The following is a 27,040-nucleotide window of genomic DNA, read 5'->3' on the forward strand; positions in this document are numbered from 1 at the left end:
GTTGAAAGTACTTTCTTCGTGTCACTTTTACACAGGTCCACAAGATGCAGCTATGTATGTTATCTACACTCAAATACCTACAATCTAGAGAGGCGCCTACTCTACTTCCCACCACCAAACTATGATCACCGGTGATCTACGTACTTGTAATCTACATGTAGCATTAACTAGCCCTAGTGTTGTTCTCCATGTAGGCTCCTATTGATGCTGCTCTATTACATAATATAATAACTTTATTGCACAACAATTGTACAAGGTACAAAGTATGACGTTCACTGGTACATAGATAACATTCTATTAGGCCAAACCTCCTTGATTAGGCTATCAGTCTATCTTATACAATATGGTGTAGCAAGGAGGTCCTTGGGTGTAGTAGTATGGGATGACAATGGGATTTTACAATCATGGAGTCCTGGGTAAACGGATTGTGTACGTATCAGCTCACGGACGGCTTCAGATCGAATAAGTTCCGTGAATAATCCGTTTGATCAAGGGTCATCAAGGAGTAGTCTTGCGTTACCACCCAGCACGTGTAAAGAAACGCCTGTGATTTGCATATGATATAGTATCGCTCATCAGTTCGGCTACAATACGATAGGCTGGACGCCGTCACGTGGTTTAGGCGAGCCCTGATTGGTCATAGGGAGAGGGTCAAAGGGTCGTCTGAAATCTGTGAGGGGTGCACTTGGTAGTCTGGCCTTCAGCGTCGAAGCAAAGAGATCATCTTATAAACTTGGGAGACGGAAATCGTCACCGCTGATTCATAAGACCTAAGGTAAGACAATGTTTTCACCATAACGTGCAAAGGTTTCTCTTGATAAACGTACCAACAATGGAAGAGTACACGTAACAGTGCAGGAGCTATACATACTGGTAAAAACAATTGATGTCGGGCCAACAGGTGGCTTCATGAAGTGTTTGGCTGGAAACGGAAACAGAACGACTATCAAACCTCACAGGTAATAGACTAGCAGTTGACAGTAGTTCGTATTTTTGCAGATTGTCACATGGAGGTTCTCTTTCTCAAGTTATAGCAATGACGCGTTCGGATCGCCACTCCGCCAAATAGAAATGTTTTATGAAACTTTCTTAGACAAGGAGGATTATTATATCTATGTAACCTCCTTGATTTCACTAAGGGGAATTTTCAGCAAGAAGTTCGACAGATGTGAATCCTGTTGACCATCAAACCCATTGTACAAGACACAGAAGGCAGAGCCAAGCTAAATATTGTGTCTGCACAAAAGATTCAACCGAAGGTCAAAGGTCAAGTTCCTTTGAATACACATAGCCGCTTAGTATTGTAGTGAATCTCCCACCGGGCGCTCCTTTCCGAACAAGGAGGTTACTGTAATTGAAACTCATCGTTCTGACTGCTGCGCGTAGTTTTAGCTAATAGGGTCTGATTACCTGCCGGGGTCTGATCTCTTGTCCTGGCCAAGTTATCACTCTTCAAGCAGACGTTGCTTTAATAGGGAAAATTGTGACCTTCTTATCATTTGGCCGTTTTTTTTGTCCGCTTTCCCCCAACGACCTAATCAAATACATATAAAACTAATCAAATAAGTACAGAATTTGAAACGGATTTCAATTCTTGCGTAAGAACTCACATAGTACGTCGATTGATGTCTGCTTACAGTGGTACGTAAAGTTGGTTTCAGTAGCCAAATCATTTCAATCTTTCAGCAAGAAACGCTTCATTAATTTCATCGAAAGATTCATGAATAGATAGATGATTGATTTAAGTAGGCATATTAAAACAATTTGCATTATTTTCATAGGACAGAGACTTCATCAGCATGGCAACCGGAGCAGTATTTCATACAACACTAGAGGTAGAGGAAAATGAACATAGGATGGCTTCTCCGCGTACTCACAAGTGCAATGGTGAGACACCGTACAGATGTGAGGAGTGCAGCAAACAGTTCAGCAGGCTGGGTAATCTGAAGATACACATGCGGACTCACACTGGAGAGAAACCGTACAGATGTGAAGAGTGTGGCAGACAGTTCAGTGAGCTTGGCCATTTGAAGAGGCATATAAGGACTCATACTGGTGAGAAACCCTACAGATGTGAGGAATGCGGCAGACAGTTCGGTGTGCTTGATCATCTGAAAGAGCATATGAGAACTCATACTGGTGAGAAACCTTATAAGTGTGAGGAGTGCAGCAAACAGTTTAGCCAGCTCAGTAATCTGAAGACACACATGCGGACTCACACTGGAGACAAACCATATGCGTGTGAGAAGTGCAGCAAACAGTTCAGTGAGCTGGGTACTCTGAAGAAACACATGCGGACTCACACTGGAGAGAAACCTTACAGATGTGAGGAGTGCAGCAAACAGTTCAGCCAGCTCAGTAATCTGAAGAAACACATGCGGACTCACACCGGAGAGAAACCTTACAGATGTGATGAGTGCGGCAAACAGTTCAGTGAGCTGGATACTCTGAAGAACCACATGCGGACTCACACTGGAGAGAAACCTTACAGATGTGAGGAGTGCAGCAAACAATTTTGTACGTTGTGTCAGTTGAAGAACCACATGCGGACTCACACTGGAGAGAAACCTTACGGATGTGAACAGTGTGGCAAACAGTTCAGTATGTCAGGTCATTTGAAGAAACACATCCGGACTCACACTGGAAAAAAACCTTAAGCAGTGTGACGGGCAGTTCAGGAATAAAATTTATTGAAGGAACATGTGAAGACTCACAGGTGGAGCGGACTCTGTTTGATAACTGAACGATATTGACATTTATATGAAGAGTGGCCAAAAAAAATCCGACTGTAGCGTTGCTGATTTTTGCTAAGCAAAAAGAAATCACTGCACGATTCGTAATTTAGTGAGTTAACGTAGACCACTTATATAGTAGACTTCACTAAGATAGTTATCTTTAAGTATTGACAATCGACCTAAGTGGTATGGAACCGCACTAGGTAACGTTATGTGAAAGCGACGTCATCTGCTTCCCAAATCACTTAACTAATATGTTTTTAAATTCATTATGTTGAAATCGCCGTTCTTACCATTTTGACTAATCCCTGTAAATACATTAATAACCTTTAGAATTAGCTGTGGTAAAACTGTAGCCTAGTAGATATGCGTTGACCTGTTCTAACAATAGTAAGTTGCTTGTTGTCATAGACTAATGCGTCGTTATTATATCCGTCATGTTTCCCGCAAAGGAACTTTGTCCTCTTTCGTTAGATATGTTGTGATGTGAGGGATTTAGAGGATAGTTCAATAAGCCCGAGCGCTTTAAGATTGAGATCTAGAGTATTCAGTTCAGTTCAGAGTATTAGTGTGTGGAATCTCCTCTTTACTGTCAGAGCTCTGGGTAACAGAGCTCCTTTTTTCTTACTTAAAGAAAGGGAAATCCCTCACCACATTTATTCACTAGTATCTCTGTAAATAGGAATGTGCAACTGTATGTTAAATGGTAACCCGCTGTATTGCTTTGTTTCAATTTCAATAAAATAAGAATAAAATTTCTGTAACGTTGGGTGACATAAATTCGCCATTTTTCCGATAATGGTTGACTGAAATCAATCTAGCAGAACAATAAACCATCCTTTTTTTCTATTATTCTGTCAGTATCATGTACTATCTTTGCACTAATCATATATATGGTAGATTTTGTCTCTAGTCGTGCTAACACCATAATATTTCAACTTGAAACTACCGTCCGCCGCACGCACAATGACGGTGTTGTCGGACAGGTGTGAACATTATTTCGGGAGAGAAGATTCGTCTTGAATACCTTACCGCTAATTACATTTTATACAGCAGCTATTCGTTCCATCCTTGGCTTGAGGAGAGTGCTATGGATATAGACGTGTCCAAGTAAAAAAAATACACGAAAAAACGGCCGTACCACACACATCAGGCCTTCGGTAATATCCCGTTTGTTGAGTCGGTAGAACGTCACTCAAAGTCGATCCCCACCGTCATGGCAACGTGTACATTATTCATGGGAAGTTAGCTGGATGCCATAGCAATGGTTATACTACTATGTCCATGTGTTCCTTGTTGTGTTAGGAGCAAACTTTGCGGAAAATATCGTCTTCAGTCCACTATCGCACGCAACATTTAGACAAAAAAGTGTTCCTCACAAACCTATGTCGTCTGCTTGACAACAACGTACAGGATTCTGGGAATTGATATGGCGGCGGGAAAATACACGTGCCGTAGGTTGTAGCAACAAAGAGGAGTTTTGATGATTGATCACGCTTAGAATCCAGTTGAAGGTTAGCAAAAGAGATTGTAATAAGTTGTCTTGTAAATAATTGTGTTTAGCAGGCAGGAGATGTGACATTTGTCTTATAAACCAGCGAACAACCGTGCAGTGTGATTCTCCCACGAAGCCCCCAGACTCTGTCAATAAGGGACGGAGAGTTTTTAACGTCGCCAACTTCTAATGCATGGTTATCGAAGCTTTTCAGCCAGTGTTCTGAATACGTTAGTCTATCCGGTTTGCATTGCTGGCGTTATAACTGATTTTGCATCTAGCACATATCCCTAAAATACACCGTTTCAAAAAAATGGCGAATTTAAGTACCCCGCGAATTTATGTTACCCAACGTTATACGTATAAGTTGATAACTGCCTTTAGCTTTGAAAATTAAATGTCAAAGAATGTGACATAGAAGTGTGTTCATCTGTCTTACTTGCTGTCCTAGATGATCCTAGACCCGGGGTACTACTCTCCAAGAAGAGGAGTGGATCCGATGTGTTTTTAAGCGCTTTTGTCGGGCTTCCTATTTTGTCTCGTGTTTCTTTTTTATGTGAGTTGGCGAGACAAGATTGGAAGCCCGACAAAAACGCATGAAAAACACGTCAAAAAACACCCGGACCCACTCCTCTGCTTGGACAGTATATGGGTACAGACTTCACCTTTGTAACCCATTTAAAGGTGTTGTAACCTCAGTTTTTCTTTGCAAAATGGAAGCTAAAGGATTCTTTAAAAAGCAGTGGTACATTGGATAAACACCCAGTGTATGAAACCATTCTGTATTTTGAAGGCGCGTCCTTGTTACTTTGTGGTCTGTTCAGCTGTTTATCATATAAGCTGGTCTGTTAAGGAAAAGACCAAAGAGGTAAATTTAGTAGCGCCTCCTGTTGGAAAGGCGTAAGTCGCGGTATGCGGCAATGCCATTTATCTATATAAATTTATTAGCTGCATGTGTCAGGGAGGACCCCTAGCGATTGATGTAATATTTACCGTTGTTCGGTGCGTTTTTTCCTGCAATGATCTTTCTGGCCGCCAGATGGTACTGCAGCAGAACCCGTTTTGATCTCGTGATCTTGCGTATGTTAAGGCCCCCTAGTGGCTTTTTTTTAATTGCAGGGGCCAAATTTGTTTGAGAAGTAGAAAAAAGAATAACTCAAGAAGATGTTGATGGATTTTTATAATTTTCGACATGTGGATAGCTTAAGTGATGCATTTTCCCCATATGAAGTAACGTTACGTCGCCTTTATCCATAGGGCATTCTTTGTCAGCGGTTTTTGAAAATGGGGTCAGTAACACCGCCAGAATTACAAATAAAGAGACTTAAGTATTTGCAGCACTGTCTAAAAAGCTTTGATAACCATGCATTCGAAAACGACGCAGTCAAAAACCTAACCATATTGGAACGTTTTGTCTACACGTGCCCTGGCTGACTGCGAGATTGGCCCCTTTACTATGATGCATTTGCTACATTCATCCGCGACTAAAAAAAGTGCCACGCTGTTGATATCATTAGGGGGAAATGATAGAGTCTGCTGTGACTTAGCAAATTAATCTGAATTAGGTATCGAAACATTATAACACAGACCGTGTATTGAGTACGTCTTAGGCCGGAAAAACTTCACACGATGCGCTACACAAGAGTTAGTCCCGACCGCAACCTGGTTGCCACAATTGTGCTCATCCGCTGGAAATCATACAGGAACGACCAGAAGATAAAAAGTATTAAAATACATCAATACAATTTCATGTTGTCCGAACGATTAACTACATGACGGAATTTTTGTCAAAAGATATAATTATAAGCCAGAGGATGGCTTGAATATTCAAAGTAGCTTGAGATGATACATTTAAAACACGATTTTCCATGTTCAACGCACGATTTTAAAGTTCATTCCTCCCAGGCGTTCGATCCGCCATGTTTGCTCCGGTTGCCATGGACACGGTGTTCTATTTACACAGATGACAACTAGCCAGCTCTAGTAGCAGGTGGGGATTTTTCTCTCTCCGTTTTTAGACTTTAAAAATTCAGCAAAATGATGATGAAAATCACAAATCATAGTCAAAAGTTACTCGTACGTTTTCTTTACACATAGAGGGGACAGGAGGGTGACATAAAGTGGAAGTTTTGGGTCTGAAATGCACCGAAAAAATCTGAAATCATTTTTGCCGCTGACTGAATAGAACAAGGTCAAAGTCATCAAGGTGATTACTACTTATATAAGGACAACAAGAGGATATTTTGCGCCAAAGACAGCCTGAAATGTAACCCAGTATTTTGTCTCGCAATATTTTAAGATTTATTAATGTATTGTTTGTGCTTGAAATATATTTACATTTGTTTTTGATGACATTTGTAGGCATTTATATTCATCTACATTTGAGAAGTTGAATGATGGCGACTGCAAAGTCAGGTCAACAGTCTAAGGACAACGCTAGCGTCGAGAAGACATCGATGTTTCGGAGAATGGTCCAGAAATTGAAGAAAGGATCAACAGAAGACGACTTGGAGGTTGGGGCTAACATCAAGGTAAGTTTTTTAATCGCCGCTGTACTGCGTTGTTGTTTATGCCATTTGAAGTGATGCCACTTGAATAACATTCAACATTAAGCTATCTTTAGTTCAATTCTTTTGTCACAAGGCCACCTTATGTAGATTCTGTGGATGCTTACTAAACGTAGTTTACTATTTCAATGCCCCAAAGTGTGTATCAAGGACATATTAACGTTTGATAAGAGTATTTCTATTAGTACGAAAATGTAGAATAGATACAAAATCATGACAAACTATACGACCCTTCAATCTACACTTGATATTTGCAGTCCACTTAAAGAATTTATCTATTAAACGATTTGAATGCAAGTTGTAACATTTTGCCATTGTACAAAAAAGTGCAACAATCAAAATGATTATTTTCAGAAAACATCATTTGCAGAAGTTACATAAGGTGGCCAAATTAGACTCGAGAATTCTTATGTTTCATCATGATTATGGTTTATTACACCAATATGTAGTTTGTTGGTTCTTGGCTTTCAGAAAATAATGCTGGAGTGAAATATCAACATAAAATCAGAGTCTGAGGGAAACAAAGTTTCAGAAGGACTATAGTATTTTTACTCTTGCTACATATTACTCCAAAATGTCTTAGAACCAATAGAATTGATTGGTGTGATGTTTTTTTTTTCATTCGTTTTGCTATGTTTTGTTTATTTGTTTTGTTGTTCTTATGGTAGCAATTGTTTCCTTTTCCTATTCAGCCAACCGAGAGAGTCAGCACAGAGCCCTCGTTAAGAGAGTAAGAACTCAGTTTTAGTCAGCTTTAGCTTAGTTAGCACTGCAGTCAGAAGTAGTCAGAGTTTACAACTATGAAAAAAAAACTAGGAAACAAGAAATCCATTCTTCATTGTTGTATGTTTTTCTATGTCACATACTAGTACACAGCAACTTTGGGGGGGGGGGGGAAGCAAAATGGAGGGGGAACAGCTGTTACTGTTGCTAGAAAATCTTAGTGCCTCAGTACAATATTATTGTGACACCAACTTGAATGATTAGTATTTCAAATAGACATAGACATTTTGAAATTGAAAAACAAAGTCAAGCGCAAAAGTACATTTTTTTATGATGCCAGAAAAGATGTCTCAGTTTTTTTAATACATGTATCCAATTATCATACGATTTCCTAATTGTTATTATGAACTCTTTCTTTACAGGGCAAAAGAGTGCACTGGGGCTCTTTCAGAAGACCTACAAGACCCCCAGAAGTAAGTACTGTAAATACATTTATCTTCACAGGTGTCTTGTTTAATGGTAGGAGTGACAAATAGGTTTAGTTGGTGGTCAAAGTTTGTGGTCAAAACAATAACGTAGCATATATAAAGACAGTTTTGCAGTGTCATGATTTTATTGTAGAGGGGCATTGCAAAAACTGCAAAAATGAAATCAAGGTGAACATTTCAAGATGGACTGTAACTGTGTAGTAGCGCTATTTCATTTTTCAATTTCATTTTAATGTTATTAGTTTAAACAATAAATTAAGTATGATGAAAAATTGACTCCACAGGTCCAACTTCAGAAACAATTGATGCAACTGCTGCCACAATACTGTTGGTCGTTGTATTCTCTTTGTTTATAATCTTTGCTGGAAACGACATCAAGAATTGTTTATCATGATTATGGTATATCACTGTTAGTAATACTTACATCCCAACATTAGAGCAGGGAAGACTTCTATGTTCAGAAGAATGGTCATCAAACTGAAAAAGGAGTCGGCAGAAGATGACTTGGATGATGCGTCCAAGGTAAGTTCTAATGTTACTTAGGGAGTTTATTTATGTGTCAATACTGTAAATTTATTACTTTTGCAGTGGTTCTATTTCAACAAAAGAGGGGGGGGGGGGTTATGGCAGTGTTTTTAAAACAATCATGTAGTTACTAGTATGCTTACTATTATTATAGGGAGACATATTCACTGTGTCATTAATTATCGTGAAAAGTCACTGTGAAAACCATAGATTTAATAAAACCACTAGAAAAGTTTTAAGATTTACAGTAAAAATTGCAAGTACTTAACCTCCCTTGTGCATTTGAAGTGAAGAAAATTATTTTAACAGATTTCTTTGTTATATTTAAGGCCACTTTATGTAAGTTCTGTGGATGCTTCGTGTTGTGGTTTGATATTGTAAAGCTATACAAAATGTGTATAATACTATGAAATATGTAAGAAACAACAATGAAATTCTAAGGATAAAACTGTGCTCACAAAACTATTTTGACTCTTTACTCAACACAACAGTACAATATCTACTGTTCATTTCTTCATTTAGACTTTTGAAGGATATAAGTAAACAGATAGTGTAACTTGAAACTTTGGCTAGTGAACCAAAATGTTGGCGCAGTTCAGTATTTACTTAATGATCTTCAGAAAATGTCATCTGCAGAAGTTACATGGAGTGGTCATACTAGCTAGAGTTTGAAATTCTGAAAAATTATGATTTGAATTTGATTTATAGGACTTAGGTAGGTAGATTTGAATTGCTTTCAGAAGTTCCTTTTGTTTTGCTGTATTTTTTTTTTTTTTTTTGGTTTATTGTAGCATGTTCCTTTTCTTACTTCCTTACTCAGCCAAGTCAGAGAGGCAGCAGCGAGCCCTCGTTGAAAGAGTAAGAACTCAGAGGTTTTAGTCAGCTTTAGCTATTATAGCCACTGTAGTTATCAGAAGTAGTCAGAGTTTAGAGCTATGAAGAAAATGTGTGGGGCAGGGGATTCAGTATTCATTGTTACATGTTTAAAATGTATACTTGTATGCATACCCCGTCTTTAGGAAGGGCAGAAAAATGACGGGTTCTTTGAGTTGTTACTATTGCTACATAAAAGATTGTTTGTAAATGACAGTTTCACTCAGCGGTATTTGAAATCATTTCTCCATCATTGCAGAAATATATCAAAAAGATTTGACATTGGAATACAATAACTATTATTGTATGTTGTTTATCATGGCAGAGATACCCTGCTTTTTTTATGTAATATTACAGTACCAAATTACTTATCTTTTTTCTTTTCTTTTTTCTTCCTTTCAGGGTGATAGAGTACAGTGATTCTCTTTTGGACGAGCTACAAGACATACAGAAGTAAGTGAGAATTAAAGTAAAAAAAAAAATACTGGTTCATTAAATATAACATGATTCATCAGTTGATTCTGCTCCATATATATGTAGAAACACTAAAAAGACAGTGAAACAAGTGTCACAAATTTTGTTGGCCAATTTCTTTATCATTTGTCAATGAAACATATTTTATTATTATTATTATTGGGTGGGCCAACTACTCTCTCTTCGCAGCCAGGGGCTGAATTGCAAGGAGCGCACATTTGGCGGGCCTAGATCGCAAGGGTCTGTAGCGACTGCCATTTGGCGCGCAGGTGACCTTAATACGACAATTGCCCCATGTGCTGCCATAGGCCTGTAGGTTTTGAACCACTCACACCGGGAAGGACCCCTACTCTTTTCGATAATTGCGGTGTGTTCTTTAACGTGCTCGAGGTGTGGCTGACTTCTCAAACACGGGACCCTCATTTAACGTTCTATCCGAGGGACGTCCCTAACCAAAGCTAGGTACTCATTTACACCTGAGTGAAGTGAGGAAAGTCATGTAAAGTGCCTTTCCAACGTCAACGGGACAAATCAGGGAACACCCGGATTCGAACTCAGTACCTCTGGGTTCTGGGGCCAAACACCCTGCCACACAAGCGTATATGGCTAAGAATTGTTTCTACTTTGTCATTTCAGCTGGTTTCGGACGAAACAAGACATCACCTCCCTTTTTGTCAGGTATAACATTAGAAGTTGTGTTTGGAATTCTCATTTTCTTAAATACGCTAACTTTATAGGTTAAACGTAAAGGAAGGTTGGGTTCGATGAGTACATGAAAGGTGGAAAGAAAGTCTAGAGCAGAATTCAATGCAATCAAATCTATGGAACTCTATAACGTTACAGATATGCACTTTTCTTTCTATATCACTTGATGCAAATTCAACAAGCTAGCTATATAATCCACAGCAAGCAATTCATACAGATTAATAATACTTTCTGGCAAATGTAAAAATTTTCACACCATTTCTAGGTGTTGTTATATCAATCAACTTTACTACATTTAAGTATATTTTTTAGCTTAAACTTCTTTTTTTTTAAACAACTTAAAGCTGTAACATCAGAACAATAAAAACAATCAAGATAATGAATCAAATGTGTTGACAAGTGGTATTAGATGTCAATTACATCATGATCCTTTGCATCGAGAATACTAATGCAAATTTAAGAGCACAATTCTGCAATTAAAGGAAATTCATGTGATGAAGAGAAAATACTACAGTTCTTTACTCTGTTTTTGCTTTTAACAGGAGGCTACAAGAACAAACTGAAGATGACCACAAACAGGAAAACAAGATTCTGAGGTAAGAACAGCCATTTTCTACTAACGTCCTGTCCTTGGTGCTGAAAAGGTATCTACTTGAATTGAACATCCATTTCTAAAAAATAAACTTTTATTTCACACAGTAGATCCTAGATAAACCTTTAGTTGAGCATTTTATATAGTTTTCATCGTGTAAACTAAGAAAAAGATGCATGATATTTACTCTAGATTTTGAAATATTCACTGTGTTTTTTTAGTTTTGCTGCAAAACCATTACACCAGCAAACGTTTGTTCATTTGTATTTGGAATCCATAATTTCTACTAATTGTTTAGACAACAAGCTCAAAGATACCACAAACTCTTGATTTTCATTGTTCCATGAAATTTATTAGTGCCATGAACTTAAATGAATTTACAGTATGACATGAAATACCACTTTTTAAAAAGCTTTTGCTTGCTCTCTTGCTACTGTAATTTTTTTACGGTAACTAGACTTTAGCTGCTTTAAGTTTAATGGTCACTAGTCAATGGCTAGAATTTCAACAAAGCAAATGTTTGATAACTAACATTTGAGACAGTAATTTTTCTTCCCACCATTAAAATTAGATGTTGTGAACTATTCCCTTTCCTCCCAAACACTAATTTAAAAAAAATACCAACTGCAATATTGAATGGGTTTACGGTACTAGTACACACATGTGTCTCTTTTCACAGTTGTAGACATAATTGTTGTCATTATATTCCTTAATATCATTTTATGGATTCTTTCCAGTAACTTCGCCGGACGGCTAGAAGTCACCAATACGTAAGTTACAAATTATCATTTTGAAATCATATCATCATCAACTAGAGCTATCACCATTGTGAAACATATACAGTCAAACCTGGCTGGCCCCCTAGCGAAGACAACCACCTCCATGCATAAGCCACATCGAAACAGTCCCATAAGATTTTGCATTGGTAAGACCCTCTTGTCTGGAGCAACCACCTCCAGTCACCAACCATGTTCCTCTGTCCCTTGTTGAGACCATGTTTGACTGTATTTGTTTGAGTAAATCTAGAATTACAAGCATGTAAGCTTGTTAAAGGCTTGTAAAAGATTTGCATGGCTTCTTTGTACAATCTGAGTAAGCTCTTAAACCACACAAATTTGGGAACTGAAATGAAAAATTGGCAATAGCAGAGAAATTCTTAAGAAACATTGAAACTTGATAGAAAGTGTTTTAAATTAGTTGTTTGAAGGTGCTTAACAATTCTTTGATATCTTTCCTTAGAATGATCCAGAAGCTGGAAGAAAACCCACAGCATAGGTGAGTTTTGTTCAAGGAACTCTCACTCACTCACTCACTCACTCACACACTCACACACACACTAATACTCACACACTCACACTCACCCACATACTTGCTCACTCACTCACTCACACACTGATACACACTCACACACACACACACTCACCCACCCACTCACTCATGCATTAATTCACTCACACACTCACATACACCCACTCACCCACCCACCCACTCACCCACTCTCCACTGACACTACACAGTTTACTGTGTCTGGTTCCCTAACTTGGGAATGTTAGACCAGTTGTATTTAAATTCCCTTTGACAAACATAATTTATTTTGATATCAGAATAACAAAACTACTAGCTGTGGGGAGAGCACACTGTTGCAACCCAAAAGAGAGATTCACACTAATACATTTGTACTATAACATATTTGATATGTCTGTCCATTCTGTGTAACACAACAGGATCTCCCAGAAAGATGAGTTCATTCAGGAGCTTCAGGCTCATGTGGCTGTCCTGGAGTCAGAAAAAGAAAGGTGAGTTTTCTTTGTTTCAAAACTTATCATGATATATAGGACATGGTCAGAACCTGATCTTTATTAACTTAAAGGTCCAGGTCTTCTAGTAAGAATATCAGTGTCACAGTACATGTGCATGTACATGCACATATTTGCTGCCACTATTTTTATCTTTAAAAAAAAGAGCCACACATGAAACTCTCACTGCTCTTACCCAGGGAGAGAACAGAAGCTGACGCGAAGATCAGAGAACTGGAGAAGCAACTAGTAGATCAGGCCGCAAACACACGGCAGCGGTGAGTTGGGTTCAGAAATTAGAGTCGCTCACTCTCGCTCGTCCACTCTCACTCACTCATTCATCATTCACACAATCACTCACTCACTCACTCACTCACTCACTCACTCACTCACTCACTCACACAATCACTCTCATTCATCATTCACACAATTACTCACTCATTCACTTACACACTCTCACACTTACTCACACAATCACTCACACAATCACTCATTCCTTCATTCACTCACACACTCATACACTCACATGCTCACTCACAGTCACTCACTCAATCACTCACACCTACCTTATTGTACCTAATGTTCTCAGACTTGTGAGTGTCAGATGAGTTGTGATTAAACCCTCCTTTAGCAAGGTTAGGGATAAGATACCGATATCTAATGATAATAGAATATCATTTTTCCCAATGCTGTATTAATAAAATAAGTATTTAGCTATAAGGAGGACCAACTGTTGAAATCCACACAAAAGAGAGACTTCCTGAATTTTATATTTTTTTGATTGATCTGATTTTGTCTACTCTGTTCACCACAACAGAGTTTCCCTGAAAGATGAGGAGATCGAGCAGCTGAAGTCTCGTGTGGAGGTTCTTGAATCAGAAAAGAAGGGGTGAGTTATCTGCATTCCAACCTAGCTTTATTAAAACTCTCATTTTGGTATGAAAAGGAATAGCTAAAATTTGGAATCTGTGCCCCTCCCCCTTTGATTCTACCCAATGGCATGTAAGTTAATTGATAGGTGTCTTAAAATATGTGCCCAATTGAAACAATGGCTATTGAAACTGCATTTAAACTTGAATAACAACTTTGTAGTCAATTTTCTCCATCTAAATGGTGGTCTATATGATTACTATGTGCTATTTTCATCGTTACAGATTTGGTGAGGCCAGACTGCAGGGGCGCACTCAAACTCAGCAAGGGAATGATGTCCTGATTGACCCGCGGCCCATACTACAGGACATACAGAAAGTATGTGTAATGTGGCATCCATAAATTTTGATTTCGGCATTATTATGTAAAAGTCATAAGAACAGAGCATGTTGTTACACAGTGAATCAAATAAATGTAATGTCATCTACCATTTGAGACAAGGTACATTTGCAGTCATATGATATCATATTGTTGGATTTTGGCCATTGTTCAATTGGCCAATTACATGTATTGTGTTTAACAATACCAATCACTATAAATGGGAAAGCTAGAGAATTTGCTTACTAAAAGGTCTTCCCTAAGTTTCATTTCAACGCTATTTTTACCCTCATACTTAGAATTGTGTCAATCAGTTTACCAATGCTTTGCATCAGTACCATGTGCTGTATGTTGTTTCCAATAAAATATATAATATTCCATGATGCATGAGGGAATACTCAAATATTCTATATCCTTTTTTTAGAGGAAAAAAGAGAATGAGCAGAAAGCTGCACGTCAGCAGGAACTGATCAGAAAGATGCGAGAACAGGTAAGGATCGGAAACTGATTTTGTTTGCCCAAATCATTCCGTTTGGTCTAATTGTAACCTTGTCCTGCTGGCGTTTTTGACGTAAGTTGTTTCATTAATCAGGTAATTTTTCCTTGACTTTTTCTGCACTGCTGTGGCATAGTGACTTCTGCATTTGGTGTGTTTCACTGCGGTATGATGCGTTCAGCTAAAAAATACCCCAAACCTGTGCATATATGGGGCCGACATACAGGCTCTGTAATGTGCAACCCATATATACATATATGGATAAGGACAAGGGTTAATGATCATGATACTACATACATGTTATTGTTAGATTATATCCTGGTTAGTGAAGTATCCTCTATATGTAGCATTATCAAATGAACATTGTCAGATACTCATTAAATGTGAATCAATGGATCAATTAAATTATTTTTTCTGTTGGTAGATGGAGGCTAACAAGGGGTTGATCAAGACGCTCAAACAGGTGAGTTTTGCAGATTCTGAAATGTTTTGATGAATGCAAATATTGTGGTTGCCATTTTGATTTTGCAAATATGATAACATATCATATTGATCCGTGCTATCGAAAAACAAAAGAATAAAAAAGGCAGTCTTGCGTTTTCATATAATACTTTTAAGTATTGATAGATATAGTATATTGAAATATACTATATCTATTTTAGGTTCTGCACTGAAATAAATTCACATTAGATGCAAATACTATGCTTGCCGAGATGCACTGTTCCATACAATTAATATCCCTTTTACCCTGGCATCATTACAGGATCTTACTGAGAAGATTGGGGCACATGACCATGTAAGTCACAAGTTTATGCGCCCTACAGTACAAACTACAGGTTTTGCTTTCATGCTACTGCTATTTTAAGTGTACTTTTGAAAACAACCGATGCTAGTATTTTGAAGCAATTCTTCTAATTCAGTCTTCATTAAGCAATTACAATAACTAAACACAATCAATTACAACAAATAAATGTTTATAGAGAACTCAAGTATGTTGTCGCTATGTTCCGTAAGTGTTAGGTAAACATTATTTCCATCGCTGATGAAAAGAGTCGGGTGGACACTTGAAACGTCTGATAATTTCATACTGTAATCCGGGGGTATGGATTCAATTACAATTCTATTATTAATCAATGATAGATTATTCACTGACATTCACATATACATTTGCATGTTACTAACATATTCCTGTCTATGGTGCTGATTTTTATGCTGTAATCACTTCTTTAGGGTAAAGTGCAGAAAGACATGACAGGGACATCAGCTAAGAAGGAACATGCGGCGTTTGAGATGCCCACGCTGCTTCTCAACGGCCTACCCCTGGCTCTGCCCGATGACGAGCAGCACAGGCCAACAGATAAGAAGGAAGCCGTGGCGTTTGAGGTACCCAAGCTGCTTCTCAACGGCCTACCCCTGGCTCTGCCCGATGACGAGCAGCACAAGCCAACAGATAAGAAGGACGCCGTGGCGTTTGAGGTACCCACGCTGCTTCTCAACGGCCTACCCCTGGCTCTGCCTGATGACGAGCAGCACAAGCCAACAGATAAGAAGAAAGCCGTGGCGTTTGAGGTACCCACGCTGCTTCTCAACAGCCTACCCCTGGCTCTGCCCGATGACGAGCAGCACAAGCCAACAGATAAGAAGGAATCCGTGGAGTTTGAGGTACCCACGCTGCTTCTCAACGGCCTACCCCTGGCTCTGCCCGATGACGAGCAGCACAAGCCAACAGATAAGAAGGAATCCGTGGCATTTGAGGTGCCGACGCTGCTTCTCAACGGCCTACCCCTGGCTCTGCCCGATGACGAGCAGCACAAGCCAACAGATAAGAAGGAAGCCGTGGCGTTTGAGATGCCCACGCTGCCTCTCAACGGCCTACCCTTGGCTCTGCCCGATGACGAGCAGCACAGGCCAACAGATAAGAAGGACGCCGTGGCGTTTGAGGTACCCACGCTGCTTCTCAACGGCCTACCCCTGGCTCTGCCCGATGACGAGCAGCACAAGCCAACAGATAAGAAGGACGCCGTGGCGTTTGAGATACCCACGCTGCTTCTCAACGGCCTACCCCTGGCTCTGCCCGATGACGAGCAGCACAAGCCAACAGATAAGAAGGACGCCGTGGCGTTTGAGGTACCCACGCTGCTTCTCAACGGCCTACCCCTGGCTCTGCCCGATGACGAGCAGCACAAGCCAACAGATAAGAAGGACGCCGTGGCGTTTGAGGTACCCACGCTGCTTCTCAACGGCCTACCCCTGGCTCTGCCCGATGACGAGCAGCACAAGCCAACAGATAAGAAGGACGCCGTGGCGTTTGAGGTACCCACGCTGCTTCTCAACGGCCTACCCCTGGCTCTGCCCGATGACGAGCAGCACAAGCCAACAGATAAGAAGGAAGCCGTGGCGTTTGAGGTGCCCACGCTGCTTCTCAACGGCCTACCCCTGGCTCTGCCCGATGACGAGCAGCACAAGCCAACAGATAAGAAGGAATCCGTGGCGTTTGAGGTGCCGACGCTGCTTCTCAACGGCCTACCCCTGGCTCTGCCCGATGACGAGCAGCACAAGCCAACAGATAAGAAGGAAGCCGTGGCGTTTGAGATGCCCACGCTGCCTCTCAACGGCCTACCCTTGGCTCTGCCCGATGACGAGCAGCACAGGCCAACAGATAAGAAGGAAGCTGTGGTGTTTGAGGTACCCACGCTGCTTCTCAACGGCCTACCCCTGGCTCTGCCCGATGACGAGCAGCACAAGCCAACAGATAAGAAGGACGCCGTGGCGTTTGAGATACCCACGCTGCTTCTCAACGGCCTACCCCTGGCTCTGCCCGATGACGAGCAGCACAAGCCAACAGATAAGAAGGACGCCGTGGCGTTTGAGGTACCCACGCTGCTTCTCAACGGCCTACCCCTGGCTCTGCCCGATGACGAGCAGCACAAGCCAACAGATAAGAAGGACGCCGTGGCGTTTGAGGTACCCACGCTGCTTCTCAACGGCCTACCCCTGGCTCTGCCCGATGACGAGCAGCACAAGCCAACAGATAAGAAGGATGCCGTGGCGTTTGAGATGCCCACGCTGCTTCTCAACGGCCTACCCCTGGCTCTGCCTGATGACGAGCAGCACAAGCCAACAGATAAGAAGAAAGCCGTGGCGTTTGAGGTACCCACGCTGCTTCTCAACGGCCTACCTCTGCCAGATGACGTACAGCATGTACAGACGGAGAAGGAACCTGCGACTGCTCCGATGCCAGAGACTAGAAAGCCCGATGGATACCCTCCAACAAATGGCGCAAATGAGGGTGAAACGTTCGGGAAGGAACCTGCCACCCCACAGGGCTTCTTGAATCGCAGCCTGCTGTCAGGTGATGCAAACATAACAGAGCCATCGGGAAATCCTGAGCTAGAGCTGCCGTGCCCTCCAGAGTCCCTCGCTGAGCAGAGCGTCACCCAGAGTCTTGTTGAGCACAGAGTCGATCCGCAGTCTTCTATGGTCCACGCCTGTCCGCTTGTTGATTTGGACGAGGCTATACCTGACTCCGTCTTGCAACAGTACCTTCTCTCTAAACGCATAGCAGCCTATGCTCAACATGCACGTTCAATGTCTGCAATGGATCGTGGACTAAAAAATGTTCCACCTGAGAATCCTTACCCTGCACGAAAGTCAGCTTCGACCCCAGCACAGGCCTGTTCGGGAGATTACAAGCTAAATCACAGTGAAACTTCAGCTGGTGTGGTGACTGAGCTCCTTCCCAATAACATCACGCTGCAAGATGACAGACAGCATGTACAGACAGAAAAGGAACCTGCGACTGCTGCGATGCCAGAGACTGACAAGCCAGTGAAGCATAACGAGGATATTCCACAATGCATCCCCGATGGATACCCTCCAACAAATGGCGCAAATGAGGGTGAAACGTTCGGGAAGGAACCTGCCACCCCACAGGGCTTCTTGAATCACAGCTTGCCGTCAGGTGATGCAAACATAACAGAGCCATCGGGAAATCCTGATCTAGAGCTGCCGTGCCCTCCAGAGTCCCTCGCTGAGCAGAGCGTCACCCGGAGTCTTGAAGAGCACAGAGTCGATCCGCAGTCTTCTATGGTCCACGCCTGTCCGATTGGTGCGCTGTACGAGGCTATACCTGACTCGCTCGTGCAACAGTACCTCCTCTCTCGACGTCTGGCAGCCTATGCTCACCAGGCACGTTTAATGGTGTTACCTGACTCCGTCATGAAACAGTACCTTCTCTCTCAACGCATAGCAGCCTATGCTCAACAGGTACGCTTAATGCATGCAATGGATCGTGGACAAACAAATGCTCCACCCGACACCTCTGCTCGAAAGTCAGCGTCGTCCCCAGCACAGGCCTGTTCGGGAGACTACAAGCTAAACCACAGTGAATTGTCGCAGAGGCCCTCCGTCAGGTTTAGAGCGTCTTCGGACTCGCTGCCAACTCCTGAAGTCGGTGGTGGAGACATAAAACCACAGTTCTGGTCTGCACCAGGGGTTGTAAGAAATGATGAACCCCGAGGACTGGAAATTGTGATTGAGAATTCATCGACACCAGAGCATGCCCACGCCGCGCAGCAGAAGGTATTGCAGAGATGTCAGCTAACTGACTTGTTTGGCACGTCGTCAACCAACAACACGGCCACTGCGTCCTGCCATGGAAAGAGCCCCAAGCTTCCTGGCACTGATCATGAGGGAGAGGACACTGTTCGAAACGACCCCGCGTCTTTCCCACTGGCGCTGCTGCAGTCCAGAATTCAGAGGGGCCACAGGCTGACCACTACGTTATTCTGATAGGAGCTGTATCAGAAAATATTTGCTGAAGACTTGACGAGATTTTATGCAATAATGCATGTTCAACAAGGTGATCATTAGACATTACATGTGACTACTGTGTCAACAACGGTGGGTCCACTCAGTATAAGTCATACTATTCTACCATTTGTCTACATTTAATTTCCATGTGTACATAAATATCAGGATACTGTGCTTAAATCAAGAGCAAGAGTGAACACAGCCACAACGTATTTTGATTTATTTTCTTTTAAATTGATTATTTATTGATTTGTCCATTTTGGTCATCACCTAGCGTCAGCATGAGTGATTTTACTATGTCATTGTCAAGTATGATATATGGGTCATGGTATGTAAGCGAAGACACAAAACTTCACTTCAGAGACGACCTGTTTATGTGTGAAATCGTTTTGGAATTGTACATACTTTTGAAATTGTACATGTATAAATCAAAGTGACACGACAAAGTATATCTACAAAACACAGATTTTTAACCAAAGTATTTTATGATGCTTTACATCCATGTATATGTGAGTGTAAAAACAGACATTTTAACCCGAGATGTATCTTGTGATGCAATTCAGAACTATATATTAGACACTGACTGTTATTGTGGCTTGTACACATATGAAATGTAATATATGTCTTCTGAAGCGCCAAGAGGACTCTGTTGTATTTCTTGGACTGTGGTGTGAATTGTTTTATAGGATAACGCAGCTATATAATCCAATCATACTTAGTGCGTTTACAACTTTGTACCTGAAAATTATATCGTTCTGTAGCGGTACTATTTTAGTACTTTTGCAATCATTTTTGTAGGTTATGGCAACCTCCTTGGTTATAGTTGCTTGATTTAAGAAAGTGACGTAGTGAAAGAACCTATAAGTCACGAAAACGATCAGTTATAGGCATATCCACAATGCAATTTTCAATATGCATTCCAGTAGATAGGAAGGAAGTAACATAATCAATCCATACCTTTTCATGTTAATTGCAGAATGTGTCTCTGGAGTCGTCGTTAAGTATGGAGCTCATTACTACCAATAAAGTCAATTTAGTCGAACATTATCAACAGCTAAACAAGAAAACGTGTAAAGTAAAATCATGGAAAGGTTGTGCATGGAAAGGTTGTTCTGGTTTTTTGAACTTGATGTTCCCAATGAAGACGAATGGCACGTCCGTTCTCTCTTATGCTTCCAAAACCCCTACATGAGCCTGACAAATCTAAAGAAGGGTAACGTTAACGGTATTTTGTGTATTGTTCTGCAACTCAAAATCGTTCTTGCAATTTGGCAAAAGAAGTCTGGTCCAGTATTCTCCAATCAGGCACCTGCAAAACAGGCCACGGACCTAGTCTCTAACCAATGTCCTTGCTCTAACAGACTCACTACGCTGGCTACAGGGAGAACAAGATTTCCACGACCTCATATCTCCATGAAATATTTTTAGCCTTTGCTGATATATTCTTTTGTCTCGTCAAAAGCATAATCAACCTTTTTCCATGAACTATTCTGTTTATGTAAATGACTTACACATTTACATAATATATGCTTTGTCATAAACACCTTTACATAATCAACCCTTTTCCATGAACTATTCTGTTTATGTAAATGACTTACACATTTACATAATATATGCTTTGTCATAAACACCTTTATCTAACTTTCACATGTTGCAATATTGACAGTCCTATCATTTTCCTCTTAAATGAATAATGGCACTTTTGCATTAATCATTTCTTACATCACAAGCAATCTGCCACCAAAAAATCAATACCATAGCACGTCCAGGTCAAAAGATACAAAAACGGAAGCTCTGCTGGAGTACCAAGGTCACATACCAGGGGGCCGAAAATCGACCTTGAATTTTGGCTTCCCAACACCCGCCCATATACCAAATATCATCGAAGATCCAGAGGTTCTTGCGTTATGCTGACTAGAGTAGTGCGGAAACACACACAAACAGACAGACAGACACACCCAAAACTATATCTCCATTTTAATGGAGATAATGATTTACCGAATTCTACGATTCACATCTCCGTAGGAGGGCCTGATGGAGGCTATCACAGACCTAGGTGTGGTCTAACTTAAGTCAACTTAGTAAGACAACATTTATCTAACATCTGCTTGAATATCTGTTTCCATCTACTGAAAGTATTCAATGCATTTTGTACTAGTAGTCTTACATCGCCACCCAGTACGTGTAACGAAATGGTTACAATAGATCACGTGTCAGTACGACGACAAGACGATAGGCTGGACGCCGTCACGTGGTTTGAGGCGAGCCCTGATTGGTCATAGCACTTTCAATTCCAGCAAAGGGTGGTCTGAGATCTGTGAGAAGACACGTAGTCTGTCCTTCAGCGTCGAAGCAAAGAGCTCTATACACTTGTGGGAGGGAAATCGTCATCTCTGATTCATAAACCCCAAGCAAGGAGGTTACCTTGCCCCAAGGTAAGAAATTCAATATATTTTCACCTAAAACATACAGAGGTTCCTCTTGAACGTACCAACAACTAAATAGTGCAGCTATCCAAACATCTGATGTCACGCCAACATGTCACGCTATTTTGTCCATTTGTCTTTGCACGGAAAAGCTTTTGGCCTGGCAATGCAAATGGAAATAGGTTGACTATCAAAGGTAATAGACTAGTAGTTCGTATTTCCCCCAACTATCGCATGTACGTTTTCTTTGAGGTTATCGGTTTAATACATCATGATCAATCTCGGATCACTACGGCGCCAAATTTCGAGTTGTCTGAAAAATGTTCTATGAAACTAAGGATAACGCCGAAGAAACCTCCTTGCTTTTAGGACATAGTTTTCCTGTACAGTTTTCCTGTACTATAAGCGGCGATTAGCAACACTATGGAATCCTACGTCAAAAAATAGAAACTATGGAATCCTGTTTTCCCGCTGTTTCAACAAGGACAATTCTTAGATTTTGTAAGAAGGTCGACAGATGTGAAGCCTGTTGGCCATCAAACCCATTATACAAGTCCACAAAAGGCAGAGCCAAACCATTGTGTCTGCAGAGCCTTGTCTGTCCCAAAACTGAATAGCTAGAGGACAAAAGGTCATTTCACAGCATATGCATGAGTTATTGCAGCCTCCCATATGATGCCGGGGAAGTTTTTTCCATGAACTGCGCTATGTTTACTTATAGCTGCCTGGGTCAGATTACTTGCCCAGGTCAAGGAGGTAATGTAACCTCTATGGTCCTCTATATAATTATTATAACCTCCTTGCCCTGGTCAAGCCTTTGTCTCTACCGTGCGGACCAATGATATAACGTTGTTGTGGACTATTACTAAGGCAGATATATCGGTGACAATGACTGACAGTATTCAAAGGCCACTTGGATACTGTTATTGCCACCAAGGAGGATCCTCGTTGCCACCGATAGATCTGCTTCGGGAGATTAGGAATATTTACGCTGTTTGTATGGAGTATAATTTGCCAGGGGAGTTTGGTCTTTTCTTCCATAGAGTTTCATTTGCCGGCGCAGTTATACCCCTACCACGTCCTCCCTCTCCTGGGTTTGCCGAATTCTACTATCCATTAGGAAGGCCTGGTGGACGCTAGTTTAATCAGAAATAACAGCTGTCATAAAACTACGCGTAGCTGGAAACTAAATACCCGGATGTAAGGGCTGTGAGGCCCTGTTATGGACAGATGTGCCGACTGCACTGACGTTTTTGTTATAAAACAATGGCATTCAGAAATCATGACTAGGGTACAAAGAATAGTTGCATTTTCTTCCATGAAGAAGGCGTTGAAGGGAAATCATTGAAGTTGGATATATACTAGTACTTCATCAATAGACGTATGGCTACAATGAATATGTCCTACACACATATTAGCTGTAAAGAAAATCTGTATCGTGAGGCTGATAATGATTGAGTTCCTATATATAGTGGTTTCAGTTTCATTCTGATATCTTGATAATGCAGTCATGGGTTGACACTACAGCAAACAGAGGGGTAACGTTACTTTGCACCACTTCTCCATGTGTCTCAGATTGTCAAACGTCACTTCTCCATGCGTCCCAGATTGTCAAACGTCACTTCTCCATGCGTCCCAGATTGTCAAACGTCACTTCTCCATGCGTCCCAGGTCGTCAAACGTTACTGCTCCATGGATCTAAGGCATTGACAGGATTGTGTTTATATCAAAATATGAAATTCTGTCCCAAGTAAATATCCTAGTTTTGCCATGAGGATAATATATCTAAATTCAGAAGTGCAGGGTTTATGCAGACCATACGTGTTTTTACGATTAGATGTGGGTTACTTTTTATACATGTTATATTAAGCAGATAAGGGCAATACCCGAAACTGATTAGTGACACTTCTTGCATGAAAACTGGCTGAGTCGAATGGTCATTGTGGTACGTAGTTAAAGTCGTTAGAGTAGCCAAATCGTTTCAAGCTGTTAGTAAGTAACGTGTCCTAAATAACATTGACTGCGGTCTTCAAAAGTATATGTTGCAGTTTTCGTCAAAAATACGTAGTGTCTTATTGCAGGATAGTAATTTATGCAACATTTTATGACGTCACGATGGCGTCATTAATAGTTATTGGGTCACGCCCTTTTTGCGAGAAATCGAATTTCCAGACTAGAGCTTGGGTAGAAATTAATGGTATTTCTCATAAATGTACACAATAGTGATAGTAAGAATTCTATGCTCTGGTGTTCTCATATCTTCACATGCCGATTTTATTAATGGACCTAAATAATATTTGCATTATTTTTACAGGACAGAGATTTCATCAGCATGGCAACCAGAGCAGTATCTCATCCGACATCAGAGGTGGAAAAGAATGAACATGGGATGGATTCTCCGCGTACTCACAAGTGTAGTGGTGAGAAACCGTACAGATGTGAGGAGTGCAACAAACAGTTCAAGGCGCTGAGTAAACTGACGAGACACATGCGGACTCACACCGGCGAGAAACCGTACAGATGTGAGGAGTGCAGCAAACAGTTCAGCACGTCGGGTTACCTGAAGATACACATGCGGACTCACACCGGTGAGAAGCAATACAAATGTGAAGAGTGTAGCAAACAGTTCAGTGAGCTCGGTAAACTAAAGATACACATGCGGACTCACACCGGTGAGAAGCCATACAAGTGTGATGCGTGTGGCAAACAGTTCAATGAGCTCGGTAATCTGAAGAAGCACATGCGGATTCATACCGGTGAGAAGCCATACAAGTGTGATGAGTGTGGCAAACAGTTCTATGAGCTCGGTAATCTGAAGACGCACATGCGGACTCACACCGGTGAGAAGCCGTACAGATGTGAACAGTGTAGCAAACAGTTCAGTATGCCAGGGTCTCTAAAGAGTCACATGCGGACTCACACTGGAGAGAAACCGTACAGATGTGAGGAGTGCAGCAGACAGTTCTGTACGTCGTGTCAATTGCAGAAACACATGCGGACTCATACCGGAGAGAAACCGTACAGATGTGAAGAGTGTAGCAAACAGTTCAGTGAGCTCGGTCATCTGAAGACGCACATGCGAAATCATACCGGTGAGAAGCCGTACAGATGTGAACATTGCAGCAAACAGTTCAGTACGCTGAGTAATCTCAACAGCCACACGAGGACTCACACTGGAGAGAAACCGTACGTTTGTGAAGAATGCAGCGAACAGTTCACCCAGCTAGGTAGTCTGAAAATACACATGCGAAATCATACCGGTGAGAAGCCGTACAGATGTGAACATTGCAGCAAACAGTTCAGAACGCAAAGCAATTTCAAGAGCCACACTAGGACTCATACCGGTGAGAAGCCGTACAGATGTGAACAGTGCAGCAAACAGTTCATCCAGCTGGGTAATCTCAAGACACACATGCGGACTCACACCGGTGAGAAGCCGTACAAATGTGAAGAGTGCAGCAAACAGTTCCGTGAGCAGGGTAATCTGAAGAAACACATGCGGACTCATACCGGTGAGAACCCGTACAGATGCGAACAGTGCAGCAAACAGTTTAGCCAGCGGAGTAATCTCAAGAGTCACATGCGGACTCACACTGGTGAGAGGCCATAAACATGTGAAGAGTGCAGCAAACAGTTCTCCGAGTCGCGTTCTCTAAAGATCCATATGAGGACTCACACTGCTGAGAAACCCTACAGATGTGAGGAGTGTGACAGGCAGTTCAGTGATCAAAGATCTTTGAAGAAACATATGAAGACTCGCACAGGTTGAGCGTGCAGTTTAGTAACTGAACGATATTGCAAGTGATATAAAGACAAAATATCCGACTGTAGCGTTGTGATGAGGGAAAACGATGTCACTACATATACGCGATCGGTAATTTAGTGAGTAAACACTTATATGGAAGCACTTCATTAACTTAGAAAGCAATCTTAGTAAGTGTTGACAATTAACCAGAGTGTCATGGAACCGTTTATAGGCATGTGAAGGTGACATCGTCTGTCTGCCAAATCACTAGTACTTAACTCTTCAGATATTGTTATGTTGGAATTGTCGTTCTTACCGTTTTGACTAAACTCTGTAAATAAATACATAACCTTTAGAATTAGCTGTGGTAAAAAAAAGTGAATAGTAGTTATGCTTCGAACTGTTCTAACATTAGTAGGTTGCTTGTTCTTCTATACTAATGCGTCGTTATCATATCTTTCGTAGATCTAGTATGTTTTCCGCAAAGGGACTTTGTCTGTTCCGTCATATTGCGACAGATGTGAGGAATTCAGAAGGCAGTTCATTAGCCCGAGCGCTTAGATTGAGATCTAGAGTACTAGTGCATGGAATCTTCTCTAGACTGTTTGTCAGAGCTCTGAGGAACTGGGCTCCCTCTTCCTTGTAAGGGAAATTTCCCCACTTACCACTTTCATTTACTAGTATCTCTGTAAATATGAATGTTCAGCTGTATGTTAGATGGTATCCGGCATTAACAGTGCTACTTGTATGGCCTCTGTATTGATTCGTTGCAATTTCAATAAAATCTCTATAAACGCACTAAATGATATAACTCTTGCCTCGAGCGTTTCTAAATGCGTTGGGTACCGTTGCCTAGCGTCATATTGCCTACTCACCAAGCTGTAAGTGAGTCCGGCTGATTTTTGAAGTATTTTTTAGGCGTTTTTGTCAGGCTTTCTACTTCGTCATATATGCATGTTTTTTGTCTCACCAACGTTGGTGACACAATATGATGTGATGGAAGTCCTATCCGACCTGGCTTTAGAAAAAAGAAAATTTAACTGGGATATAAACATGAAAGCAGAGTCTGAGGGGAAAGTTAATATGAACTTTGGTTGTTTCAGGGAGTTACTATGGTTCAAGTCAAATTTGCCCAGAGCATTGTTTTTCTTTTCTTTTTATGTTTTTCTCTTTCTTAATCTTTAATCTGTCAGAAAACCCAGGTAACGCATTGATATGACATTAGGATCCGGGTAGTATGGTTACTAAAAAGAATAATAATCCTAGGTAGTCATTAACATTTCAATTACTTGCTGCCACTCAAGCAAATCAGACCATAACTATTAGTCACTTCCAAATGA

At 41.1% G+C, this 27,040-nt stretch overlaps 3 protein-coding genes and 1 pseudogene across 6 annotated transcripts; all 4 read left to right on the plus strand.

Annotated features, from left to right (window-relative positions):
- The first annotated feature begins 555 nt into the window (after window positions 1-555).
- LOC136442546 (zinc finger protein 678-like) lies at window positions 556-26,511 on the plus strand. Of its 2 annotated transcripts, XR_010757025.1 has the most exons (3): window positions 556-775; window positions 1,782-3,129; window positions 26,119-26,511. XR_010757025.1 is itself a non-coding variant. In XM_066439460.1 (2 exons), the coding sequence occupies exon 2, from the start codon at window positions 1,800-1,802 to the stop codon at window positions 2,655-2,657; it is 858 nt and encodes a 285-aa protein (XP_066295557.1). In that variant the 5' UTR covers window positions 556-775; window positions 1,782-1,799; the 3' UTR covers window positions 2,658-3,278. The 2 variants fall into 2 exon arrangements, 1 of the variants encoding a protein (XP_066295557.1); XM_066439460.1 differs by lacking the exon at window positions 26,119-26,511 and having other exon boundaries at window positions 1,782-3,278.
- On the plus strand, window positions 834-26,511 carry LOC136442545 (zinc finger protein 271-like; annotated as a pseudogene).
- Window positions 5,589-12,453, plus strand: LOC136442547 (uncharacterized). Of its 3 annotated transcripts, XM_066439464.1 has the most exons (10): window positions 5,589-6,220; window positions 6,592-6,761; window positions 7,490-7,527; window positions 7,943-7,993; window positions 8,446-8,530; window positions 9,809-9,859; window positions 10,517-10,558; window positions 11,128-11,181; window positions 11,915-11,947; window positions 12,417-12,453. In XM_066439464.1, exons 2-6 carry the CDS (start codon window positions 6,624-6,626, stop codon window positions 9,824-9,826), a joined length of 330 nt encoding a protein of 109 aa, XP_066295561.1. In that variant the 5' UTR covers window positions 5,589-6,220; window positions 6,592-6,623; the 3' UTR covers window positions 9,827-9,859; window positions 10,517-10,558; window positions 11,128-11,181; window positions 11,915-11,947; window positions 12,417-12,453. The 3 variants fall into 3 exon arrangements, with proteins under 3 accessions (XP_066295561.1, XP_066295559.1, XP_066295560.1); XM_066439462.1 differs by lacking the exons at window positions 9,809-9,859; window positions 10,517-10,558; window positions 11,128-11,181; window positions 11,915-11,947; window positions 12,417-12,453 and adding an exon at window positions 9,354-9,717; XM_066439463.1 differs by lacking the exons at window positions 9,809-9,859; window positions 10,517-10,558; window positions 11,128-11,181; window positions 11,915-11,947; window positions 12,417-12,453 and adding an exon at window positions 9,354-9,717 and having other exon boundaries at window positions 6,592-6,743.
- LOC136442101 (uncharacterized) lies at window positions 12,418-20,168 on the plus strand. The gene is made up of 9 exons (XM_066438726.1): window positions 12,418-12,452; window positions 12,902-12,973; window positions 13,174-13,251; window positions 13,791-13,862; window positions 14,128-14,221; window positions 14,646-14,711; window positions 15,142-15,180; window positions 15,481-15,513; window positions 15,948-20,168. Exons 1-9 carry the CDS (start codon window positions 12,418-12,420, stop codon window positions 19,506-19,508), a joined length of 4,050 nt encoding a protein of 1,349 aa, XP_066294823.1. The 3' UTR covers window positions 19,509-20,168.
- Window positions 26,512-27,040: the final 529 nt, after the last annotated feature.

This window comes from Branchiostoma lanceolatum, chromosome 9, assembly GCF_035083965.1.
Source record: "Branchiostoma lanceolatum isolate klBraLanc5 chromosome 9, klBraLanc5.hap2, whole genome shotgun sequence".
Classification (NCBI taxonomy): domain Eukaryota; kingdom Metazoa; phylum Chordata; class Leptocardii; order Amphioxiformes; family Branchiostomatidae; genus Branchiostoma; species Branchiostoma lanceolatum.

Excerpts from the sequence above, each read along its gene's own strand:
- LOC136442546 (XM_066439460.1), top strand. The coding sequence starts at position 1,800 with ATGGCAACCGGAGCAGTATTTCATACAACACTAGAGGTAGAGGAAAAT.
- LOC136442101 (XM_066438726.1), top strand. The coding sequence starts at position 12,418 with ATGATCCAGAAGCTGGAAGAAAACCCACAGCATAG. Across the intron at positions 12,453-12,901 it reads GAAGAAAACCCACAGCATAG|GATCTCCCAGAAAGATGAGT; the intron begins GTGAGTTTTGTT and ends GTAACACAACAG. Across the intron at positions 13,863-14,127 it reads CTTGAATCAGAAAAGAAGGG|ATTTGGTGAGGCCAGACTGC; the intron begins GTGAGTTATCTG and ends TCATCGTTACAG.
- LOC136442547 (XM_066439462.1), top strand. The coding sequence starts at position 6,624 with ATGATGGCGACTGCAAAGTCAGGTCAACAGTCTAAGGACAACGCTAGC. Across the intron at positions 7,528-7,942 it reads ACAGAGCCCTCGTTAAGAGA|GGCAAAAGAGTGCACTGGGG; the intron begins GTAAGAACTCAG and ends CTTTCTTTACAG. Across the intron at positions 8,531-9,353 it reads ACTTGGATGATGCGTCCAAG|CCAAGTCAGAGAGGCAGCAG; the intron begins GTAAGTTCTAAT and ends TTCCTTACTCAG.